This window comes from Camelus bactrianus, chromosome 16 (assembly GCF_048773025.1).
Source record: "Camelus bactrianus isolate YW-2024 breed Bactrian camel chromosome 16, ASM4877302v1, whole genome shotgun sequence".
NCBI classification, from domain to species: Eukaryota; Metazoa; Chordata; class Mammalia; order Artiodactyla; family Camelidae; genus Camelus; species Camelus bactrianus.
The window spans coordinates 43,132,138-43,143,232 of NC_133554.1; the positions used below are offsets into that span (position 1 = coordinate 43,132,138).

General features: G+C 53.7%; 1 protein-coding gene across 2 annotated transcripts; it reads left to right on the top strand.

Annotated features, from left to right (window-relative positions):
* The first annotated feature begins 564 nt into the window (after positions 1-564).
* LOC105072551 (band 3 anion transport protein) lies at positions 565-9,787 on the top strand. Of its 2 annotated transcripts, XM_045520014.2 has the most exons (10): positions 565-753; positions 4,077-4,159; positions 4,285-4,363; positions 5,352-5,413; positions 6,265-6,445; positions 6,553-6,688; positions 7,134-7,257; positions 7,905-7,989; positions 8,141-8,337; positions 8,783-9,787. In XM_045520014.2, exons 2-10 carry the CDS (start codon positions 4,145-4,147, stop codon positions 8,891-8,893), a joined length of 990 nt encoding a protein of 329 aa, XP_045375970.2. In that variant the 5' UTR covers positions 565-753; positions 4,077-4,144; the 3' UTR covers positions 8,894-9,787. The 2 variants fall into 2 exon arrangements, with proteins under 2 accessions (XP_045375970.2, XP_010957834.2); XM_010959532.3 differs by lacking the exons at positions 565-753; positions 4,077-4,159; positions 4,285-4,363 and adding an exon at positions 4,902-4,994.
* Positions 9,788-11,095: the final 1,308 nt, after the last annotated feature.

Sequence of the window (11,095 nt, forward strand, 5' to 3'; positions counted from 1 at the left end):
TGTGAGCTTGTAGCTCCGTGTGGGGATGTTGTTTTGGTTGACCTGGGATTGTTTCAGGTTGACTGAGTGGCAGTGTCTCAGCGCTCAGGAGCCAGTTCTATGGAGCCAGCTGGGGTCTTGCGGAGAGGGTGGTTCAGGGCGCCCTAGTCTCTGGGGCAAGAAGGAGAGGGGGCTGCCTGGGCCCGGGAGCGCTGAGCTGGTCCCTGTGGGCAAGGCTACAGAGGAAGAGGGAGCGAGTCCTCATGGAGGACACCAGGACAGGAGGGAGGAGAAGATGCCTGTGCATCTAGGGCCTGAGCAGAGGGGGCTGGCCAGAGTGAGGATGGGCAGAAGCAGGACAGAGGCATCCAGGGCTGGAGCACACTTGCCGGGAGGCTGGGAGCTCCAAAAGCCCAGACATCAATGTCAGGTCCCGAAGAAAGAACCAGGAGAATTGTAGGGGCCAGGAGGGCCTTAGGGGCTGGCCAGCTGGGGTTGGGTGCGGTGAGCCAGATTAACAGTTATCCAGATGTGGGTGAGAGATAACTGTTTATAGGGCACCCAGCAGGAGCAGGGCGGGGTGGTGGGAAGGGGCTCCCAGGGCCCATGGGGCAGGCAGATTAGGAGGCGGGGGCATGAGTCAGGGGTTTGGGAGCTGCCCCCAGGGCGTGGGAGCAAGGACCTAGTGCTGTTAGAGCGGGTGTGCGCTCAGCTGGTCACAGAGGCCACCGGTGGCTGCAGGAGTTTGCCGAGGACTCCAAGGCTTGTGAGCAGGTAAGCAGGGCAGGGAGGGGCTGGGGTGGTCCTCAGGTGCCTGTCTGGAGAGTTTCAGCAGGTGCCCAACCTGAATCTGTGCCCAAGTGGGCATGGGGGCCAGACATTGAGGAGGGGTGCGGGTGGGTGGGGTGAGATTGTTACAATGGATGTTGTTATCCCTAAGGGCACAGGCCCAGCAGCACCTGCAGCTGGGGAGAGTGGGGCGGCAGGTCTTAGGGAAAGGAGGCTGGCACGAGGCAGCAAGGTGTGTGTGGCTGCTGTGTGAGTGTGTGTACATGTGGGCTAAATCTGATCCTCTCCAAGTGCGGGTCCCTGTCAGGCGCCTACTTACCAGACCCTCGGATTCCACAGGCTCAGGTCTTCACCCTCCACCCAGCCCTCTCTTTCCTCCATGTATGGAGTAGCCACGCCACCCTATGTTCCTCTTGGAGGGAAGTTTTCAGCTGACGCTGCTTCTCATTTGAGACACTTCCAGGGAGGCTACCAGGGAAACCTGGCACTGTCCCTGTCCTAGGGCGTGTTTGGAGGAAAAAGGGGAGTCTCCCACCACCCATGGATCTCAAAGCACTTATGCTAATTCCAAGGGAACTGAAGGAAAATCAGAGGGGATGAAGATATAAGTGTGACCTTGATCCCCAGTAGCGGTAATAATGCTGGCAAACACGTACATAGACTTCCTTATGCGCCGGCCACTCTTCTAAGTGCTTCATGTATGTGACCTTACCTAATACAACAGCAGGTCTATGAGGAAGGTGTCATTATGATTACTCCACTTTACAGATGAGAAAACTGAGGCACAGAGAGGTTGAGTCACTTACTCGAGGTCACACAGGAAGTGGCAGGGCTGGGACTTGAGCCCAGGCAGTCTGGCTGCAGAGTTCATGCACTTAGACATGAACACTAAACCAGCCCCTAGCGATTTTCTCTTCCTGGAGGTAACTCAGTGCAATGGTTAGAGGTGTGGCTGGATTCAGATAGATCAGGGTTTAATCCTGCCTCTGAGACCTACCAGCTAGGGAAGCAAAGCAGGTAAAACTCTCTGAACCTCAGCTGTCTCCTCTGTAAGCGAGGCTAATGACATTACTCACTGCACGGAGTGGTTTGGGGATTATGAGATAAGACAGTGCAGCTCCCAGCAGTGTGGGGGCGATTACACAAAGGTGATGCTATGCCACCAGGGAGCCCTCCCCATCATCTGGTCACCCCTCCCCCAGCCTCTTCCAGCTGTGCTCCACCTCCTGGGCTCCAGATGCCCTGCTCCCCCTTATCTGCCTGGCCCTGCTTGGCGGACTAGCCAGGTGTTTGGTGCGCTTCCAGAAGCAGGGCAGCCATCAGGGTCCAGCCTCTTATCAGTGCCAGCAGAGCACGGCCTGAAGCTGAGGGGAGGATGGGCCTGGTGGGGGCAGCAATCTGGGTCATGCGTGCACCCTCTATGGCCCCAGTGGAGCTCCAGGCACCTCCGATCTCCCCTCTTCTCTCTCACTGATGTCTAGGAACCCCAGTGGGAAGAACTCCCGTTGTACAGACAGGGTGACCAGGCCCTAGAGAGAGGCTGGCAGCTGCCCACGGCCGTTTGGCCACTCAGTGGCGGAGAGGCAGCCTGGATCTCTGGCTCTCTGGCTCTCTGGCTCTGGAGGGCCCCTCTGCCCCTCTCCCCTCTCAGATGGGAAACTAAGACTACAGTGCCAGTCCATGGGGAGCCGTGTTTCCCACCTCAGGCTCCAAACTGGGAAGGCGGCTAGGGATCTGAGGCCCAGAGAAGGAGAAAGGGGAATAAAGATGGGAGAAAGGGAGGCAGAAGAACCTGGAGGAAGGGACAGAAGACCGGGAGAGGGACAGAAGACCGGGAGAAAAACGGTGCATGACCCAAGTCCTCACAGGGCAAGTCCCCATCCTCAGGTACACCCCATCCTCAGGCTCTGGGGACCCCCCATGGCCACCACTTGCCTTACAACCACCCTAAGGCAGGGACTCCTGCCCTTCTCAGTTTGGTGGGGCTCGCTCATGCCCCTCTCTCTGTCTCTAAAGACTGCAGGGCCATCCAGTCCTCAGAAAGAAAGTTCTCTGTGCAGTTCCTTCCATACAAACTCCCTGCCCTTTTTCTCCCACAACGCCCAGCCCTGTCTTTTCTGCACCTTTGCCCGTCATTTCTCACATCCCAGCTACCCTCCCCCACCTCTCAGCCCTTCAAATCCCAGCATCTTGTCCTCCAGAGACACTCCGTCCCCAACCCCACCCCCGAGTCCTGCTCTTCCTCCTGCCAGACACATCCTGGGCACCCAGCGCAGTCTGCTCACTGCTGTGTTTGTCTGGGGCACGTGTGACCTCGTGAACCTCTGAGCCTGTCACGTGGTCCCGGCTCGTGTCCCCAGTCAGGGCTGCGAGCTTCTGGAGAGAAGGAACAGTGTCTTGTTCATCTCAGCCTCCCAGGCTCAGCACCACGCCAGGCTCGCAGTGGGCACGTTGGTCAGCCTGACCCAAATCCCTGTCGCTACAATGCCCTGTGCTGCCTTGGGTGAGGGGGAGAAGAAAGTCCCTCCACACCAGTCTGTGCTCCCCTTGGGCGGGTCCTCACGTTCCTGGGGTGGGCGTAACTTCCTGTAGAGGCACAGCTGAGAAAACAGAGGCCCAGGGCGCCAAGGTCTCCTGGCTGGGTCCTAGTCATCCTGGCTCCCAGGCCCAGAGCCCCAAGCCTGCATGGGGGGGCCATTCATACCATCTTTCAACACATATCTATTGAGCACCTACTATGTGGCAACCATTCTACTAGCGGTGGGGGGTCCAGTGAGGACTGAGATGTGCAGGCTCTTACTGCTCCTGTGGCTTCTCTTCTAGAGGCATCGTCAAACCGTATGTACACAAATGAATCAAGAAATCAGAAAATGACACATTGGGTCAGTGACTGCGAGGGTGGTCAGGAAAAGATGACATATGAGCTGAGATGTGGAAGGGCTAAAGTGTGGGGAGGGGCATCCAGGATGTGGACAACTGCACATGCAAAGGCCCTGGGGCAGGAAAGGGATTGGAAGGAGGCTAGTGGAATAGGTGGTGAGAAAGCAAGAGATGGAGTTCAAGATGGGCTGAATAGCCAAGTGTCCTCTTACTTGCATTGCCCCATCTCTCCCGGCCCCTGCACACCTGCCCTCACACCTACATACAAATCCAGCTCCTTCGCCCAACCCCACCCATGCTGCCTTCCTATGACCCTATTGTCTCCCAGCATCTGGGATCCCCCTACTCAAATGCAGCCCCCTCTGGGGGAGGACCAGGACACCCCAGGGTGCCCTGTGCATCACCCAGCCTGTGCTCTTCCCCCGCAGGGACCCGCAGTGCGGGTTATGCTGGGGGCTCAGACCACTGCAGACAACTGAGCAATCAGGACAGTGCCATGGGGGATTTGCGGGTGAGTCTTCGGTGGCATCTGCAGGGCTCCTACCTGGGGGCTCTGGGAACCCAACCCTGAACCCCTACCTCCATGAGGGCTTGGGAAGCCCCTGACACCCCAGCCATGATGGCCACATCACACAGGAATCCGATCTGGAGGAGGTTCTAGGGCTGAAGGACTATGAAGACCGACGTGTTCCCATCCTTCAGGTGAAGAAGCCAGGTGAGCCCCACCTCCCTCTCTCCAGGGATAAGCTCCTGAACCCCCAACAGATACTAGCGGGGAACTTGTCCTCCCCTTCTCCGCACTCCCCACCCACCCAGCCTCAGGGCCAGTTCTCCCACAATCCTGGCTGATTGAAGGATAAACAGTTTTGTTTGAAATGATCACAAGAGGTGACTAGGGCGGGGGCGGGGGGGCGATCAGTCACCCTTCTCTGTGCCCCTTAGATTTATTTGCAAGAGGGCAGCCAGGCCTGTCTGGGACAAGGGCATGAGTCCACATGCCACCCACCCCCATCCAATGCCAGTTTCTAGGCCAGGCACTGGGGCTGTTCTGGGAACTTCGATCTGTTTGGAGTCCTGAGAAATGGGGGCCCATGGGGACCCTCAGGGCAGAGAGGCATCAGGAAACCTTCCTGGGCCTGCCCAAGGTCTCAAATGGCACCCCAGGAGGGCACCTGTTTACTGTCAACAGGACTTAAGTGCTGGCAAGTGGGATTGGAGATAAGAGGCCCCTCTGGGAAATGAGGGCTGGGGGAGTGGGGGCCATAAAAGGCCAGATCCCACCCTGGTACCCGGAGCTCAGCTTGGGGGCAGTGAGCGCTACTGGGCTGGGTGGACTGTTGAGGCAGGTGGGAAGAAGCAAGGGAATCTGGTCCCAGAAGGTAGCAGGAGAGGGAGGAGATCCTGGGAAAATCCTGAGAATTACCATTCAGGACTCCCCAGTCACCCTGGAGATGACGCCCCTCGTCACTCCTGAGGATGAGCCCCAGGGGCCCTCCACGGAGCCAGGCTGGGCCAAGAACAGGCAGGAGACACAGCGCACTGACCGGCAGGGGTGGGGTGGGGCGCCAGGGTCCCAGCCAGAGTGGTGGGCAGGAGAGAGGCGTCATTCCCTTAAGTCTCCCAGGCTCCTGGTGGGTGGTGCAGGAGGGTCTTAGGGAGGGACATCGTCTGGGCACAGCACTAACCAGCCTCGGGGTTTTCAGCTCTGCCCACCAGGCGATCATCCACAGACTACCACAGTGCAAGGAATGGAGACACTCATGAGGTGAGCACCCCAGGCTCCCCCGATTCCCTTTCCTGTGCTGCCCTTGGGACCCAGCATTCTACCAGAGGAAGGGAGAAGCAGAGGGTTCCGACAGCTTCAGGACCAGGGAGACCCCTCAAACAGGCAGAGAAGGAGCGGGCATCCTGGGAAGTAGGTAGAGGAGGACAGCTCCCATTGAGGGGCGAGCCCTGGGCCCCCCTTCCACTGATGGCGGACCTCCATGGACAGAGAGAAACTGGCTGCTGGAGGTCTCTGGCCCTGGCTGGGCTGTGAGATGCTCCCTGGGGAGCACAGAATTAAATACAAGCTCTCCTGGGCCCAGGCCACACAGACCCCCCCTGTCCCCACTGAGGAACAGACTGCCTAGCTGGGTAGATACTGGGTCTGCCCTCAGCTAGGCCCATGGGACTGGTCCCCTGTTCCCAAGGAGACCAAGGGCATGTGAGCCCAGGCAATAGTCTTGGAGGGAAGAGACTGACCCGTCACCCCAAAGGCTTGCCTCTCCTTTCCCTTTTGTGCCCACTCTAGCCTCTCTTTTGGTCCAGAGTTTCTTCAAATGCTTCTAAAATGGGGTGAAGGGCCTGGTCAGGAAGTTGGGGAACAGCCAGAGGTTGGGGCCATACTGACAAGACCTTCAAGCATCTCCCGCATGTCACACCTCACTCCACACCCCCAGGCTGCAGCTCCTGACAGTCCCTTCGAAGCTCAGGGTCTGTCCCAAGTGCTCCAGGACCCTGGGCCTCTGACAGACATCTCTCAGAGTCTACTGAGGGTCCACTGCCGTGGGCTCCCAGTCTCCCCACAGCCCTGCCCTGGGCCTGATGGACTAATTCTGGCCTGTGGGGCTGCAGGTGTATGTGGAGCTGCGGGAACTGGTGATGGATGAAAAGAACCAGGAGCTGCAGTGGATGGAGGAAGCGCGCTGGCTGCAGATGGAGGAGAACCGGGGGAAGGATGGAACCTGGGGCCACCCACACGTGTCTTACCTCACCTTCTGGAGCCTCTTTGAGCTGCAGAAAGCCTTCGCCAAGGGTGAGTGAGCCCCACTGGGCCCCTCTGCGTGCAACCTCCATGTGTGAAGCCTGGGGGGAGGAGGAGGGCCAGGCCCAGTCGTCCAGCTCACCTTCCACTGCTTGCAGGTACTGTCCTCCTGGACCTGCCAGAGAAATCCCTGGCTGGGGTGGTCAACCAGCTGCTGGACAGGTTTATCATTGACGGGCAGATCCGTCGTCAGGACCGAGAAAAGCTGCTGCGGACCTTGCTCCTCAAACACAGGTGCCCCTGCCTGCCAGGGCCTGGACTTCACACCCACAGGGCCCAGCTCCCCACCCACCTGCCCCAAGCTCTCCCTGAGGTCCAGATGGCCCCTCCCCCACCAGCCTGGGACCCACTTTTCTCCCATGATGGATCCTGCCTCTGACACCTCTTGAGCGGTGGCCATGTCTCCAGGCTCTGATTTGGGGGACACTGGTCCCCAGGAGGGCAGACACTCCAGGCCCTTCTCTTCATCCTTTCTCCTGGCTCCACTAGTTACTCCAGACTGAGGCCACCTGCTCTCATCCACTACATCCTTCAGAGGAGGCTGATCCTCCTTCTGACCCCGTGCCTCTCTAGTCTGGTCACTGGGAAGTCCGTTTGATCCCTCCCACCACCATGTCCACTTTGCTGAGAGCCCGGCCTCAACAGCCTGCTCAGCCCATGCCCGCTGTGTGTCCTGCAGCCACGCCAGAGACATCGAGGCCCTGGGGGGCGTGAAACCCGCGATCCTGACTAGCTCTGGAGACCCTTCGCAGCCTCTGCTCCCGCAACGTCCCTCGCTAGAGGCACAGCTCTTCTGTGAACAGGTGAGGCTGTACCAGGGGTGTGTGGGGAGAATGGGAAAGCCCTCAAATTGAACGTGGTTAGAAATGACAGTGGGTACTGACCCATAAAAAAGAATAAAATAATGCCATTTGCAGCAATATGGGTGGACCTGGAGATCATCATTCTAAGTGAAATAAGCTAGAAAGAGAAAGAAAAATACCATAGGATATCACTTATATGTGCAATCTAAAAAAGCAAGCAAGCAAGGAAGAAAGAAAGAAAGAAAAGGACACAAATGAAATTATTTACAAAACAGAATCAGACTCATAGACATAGAAAACAAACTTATGGCTACCCAGGGAGAAAGAAGGTGGGGAAGGATAAGATTTGCAGGTACTAACTACTATATATAGAATAGATAAACAACAGGTTTCTGCTGTACAGCACAGGGAACTATAGTCAGTATCTTGTAGTAACCTATAATGAAAAGGAATATGAAAGGAATATATGTACATATGTGTATGACTGAAACATTATGCTGTGTAACAGAAACTGACAAATTGTAAATTGACTATATTTCAATTAAAAAAAAAAAGAAATGAGAGTGGGAAGGGGAGGGAGCAGGATACTCAGGCCGCTCAGGTCCAGAGTGGCTGGAGGACTCCCCTTACCACCCTCCTTCCAACAGGGAGAGGGGATCACAGAAGGGTACCCGCCACCTGGAATTCTGGAAAAGATTCTGCAGAATTCAGAGACCACCCTGGTGCTAGTGGGTAAGTGGCCAGTGCCTCCATCCCTCACCCCTGCTCCTCCCCTGCTTCTACCTCACACCCTGGCCCTGCCTGCTTCTCCCTAAACCCAGACCCCAGCAGCAGCGCCCCCCTCAGCCTGGCCTGACCACCGCACCTCGTCTGCCCCCAACAGGCCGCGTAGACTTCCTGGAGCGGCCTGTGCTGGGCTTCGTGAGGCTCAAGGACCCTATGCAGCTGGAGCCAAAGCAGGAGAAGCTGGGCCAGCCGGCAGTGCCCGTGCGCTTCCTCTTCGTGTTGCTGGGACCTGAGGCCCCCAACATGGACTACACCCAGCTGGGTCGGGCCGCTGCCACCCTCATGTCGGAGAGGGTGAGCAGGGGCGGGTGAGGGCTGGGGAGCCCGGACGCTGGGCCCTGTCTCTGGCCTGGGTCACTTTAACTTTGCTAGTTTGGCGCGTTCAGTCTGCTCTAGCTGCTGCTATGCTGTGTGGCCAGGGTAGTCCAGGCCCCTGTAGTCTGGCCCAGCCCTGCCTGACCTGGCCTGGTCTAGTCCGGCCTGGTCTGCTCTAGTCCCATCTGACCTGCTACAAGCCCCCTGGTTTGTTTCAGTTCTTTCTGCTTCCCCACTCAGGGCCCCGTCTGCCTCCCCAAAGCCTCTTCCTAGGGGAGGGTAGACCGGTGGGGGGCTGGTAATGCAGTTCCTAGAAGGAAGGAGCTGGTGAGAGGGTTTTGGTTCCCAGAGGCCCTGGCTAGGGACTCCTGGATCCTTTTGTGGAACAGACCCGAGTGGCCCTGACCTTCTCTCCTGCCCTCAGGTGTTCCGCACTGAAGCATACCTGGCCCAGAGCAAGAAGAAGCTGGTACATTCTCTGGAAAGCTTCCTAAACTGCAGTCTGGTGCTGCCTCCCTCGGAGGCCTCCCTCTAACAAGCAATTTGCTAACCTATTCATGATCAACTTAATTCATTTGAAGTTTATTTTTGAGGTGTTAGGGAAGGTTTAAATTTGCCAAAGCTAAAATAGTCCTCATTAACTACTAAATAGTTACTTTTCTGGAGTCGCTCTTGAATGTCCTGGGTTTAACAAGGATTCTCCAGTCCGGGTGGTCAGACCTGGGCTACATCCTAGCCTTCTGTCAGCTCTGGGAATTCTGTGCCTTATCGCACAGCTGACTCTCTCAGATAGACGTGTGGCGTTTCACCCTCATGGGAGTGGCTTAGTGTTTAATGACGCTTCTCAAGGACACTCTGGTGCATATTTCTGCAGCTCTCTCTACAAAGCCCCCTTTTCTTTAGCATTCCACTTCGCAGATTTCAGGTGTTCCAGCCTCCCCCCTCCTCTCTCATCTCAACCCAGCAAACCCACTGCTTCAGGATACCTTCCTGGCACTGTGGTCTAGAAAGGGCCTCCAGGAGGGGCTGAGACCATCATAGGGCTCACTTTGTTTGTTCCCCTTGTCCTAGAGATCACAGCCCTGCACTGCCTCTCCGTCAGTGTCTAAGACAATTGTTTCATATATTTTATCTCGTTTTTCACTTTACATCACATAGCAAACTCCATCATGGTAAGAGAAAATCTCTTATTTTTTCTTAGGTTGGATTGTTCCGTCATAATTTTCTAGGACTTTGTCTTTTTTATTGAAAATTTTTAATTATTTCACATAAAATAAATTTATCCATAATATCCTCTTATTTTGTAAATGTCCTGAAATTTAGTAGTGAAGTTAACCTTTTCATTTCCGACATTTGCAGTATGCGATCTTTTCTTTTCATGACAAATCATGTTAGAGATGATTAAATTTTATTAATCTTCTTAAAGGACTATCTTTTCTTTACTGATTGCCTTTATTGATGTGTTAGTTTGTATTTTATGTATTTTTATTATTAATTTTCTTCTTTGTACTTTTAAGAGACTCATTTTGTTCTACTAAATAATAGAAATGGGTAACTTAGATTGTTCATTATAAACTTGTTTTCCAATATATACATTTAAGGCTATAAATTTTTCTATTATTATAGCTTTAGCCAAATCCCCAAAATATTTTTTCATTCAATTCAAAACACTTTATGATTTCCATTATGTTGTTTTTTATTCATAAGAACCAGTAGGACAAATAGGTAGACATATAGTTATAGTTGTATAAGCGTCTCTCTCCGTGTATACTTGTAGACGTACATATATACATATAGATACTTATAAGTAAATATATAGATATTTGTATATTTCTAGATAGGTTTATAGATAAGTGTTTACGTATATAGAGAGACTGATTGATTGGTTTACTGCTTTACTGTCCAGGAACTGGCTTACCCAATTGTGGGGGCCAGTTAGACAAGTCTGAAATCTGCAGGGCAGGCGCTGACACTGTGGTTCGCAGGTAGAATTTCTTCTTCCTCAGGGAACCCTTAGTTTTGCTCTTCAGGCCTTTCCACTGATTGGACAAGGACCATTCAAATACCCTTGACTTCAAGTCAACAGACTGTAGATATCAATCACAGGTACAAAATACCTTCACAGCGACACCTGGATTAGTGTTTGAGTGAGTAACTGGGTCCTGAAGACCAGCCATGTTGACACATAGAACCGACCATCCCTGCGCTGTCTGTCTGACGCTTCTCTCATGATTAGACTCAGGTTCTGAGTTTGGGGGAGGAAGTCAATTTTCAGAGTCCATTTCCATCCCATTGTATCATGTGTGCTTCTGTCAACATAAGTGATGGCTGATGATGTCAACTCCACTGGAACTTGTCCTTTTTTGAAGGGAGTCACTAAGTGCAGCCCACACTTAAAGAGGGAGAAGTTTTGCTCCCCCTCCTTGAGGATGGAGTATCGATATACATTATTGAGAATTCTTCTGCATGGGAGATTTGTCCCTTCACCTTCATTTATTAATTTATTCAATCACTAATATATCAATGTGGACTCATGGATATTTGTTTTCTACTTTGGACTATCATCCAATACTACTTTATTTTGTTGTTCAAATTGTACCAGTTTGGCCACTGAGAACTACATAGTATCTATTTTCCTATATTTTTACCTTTACCTCTGAGCATGCACAGTTAACAAACATTTATTGAGCACCTACTGTGTGCCATGCCCTGTGCTAATCATATAGGATCTGTCTGT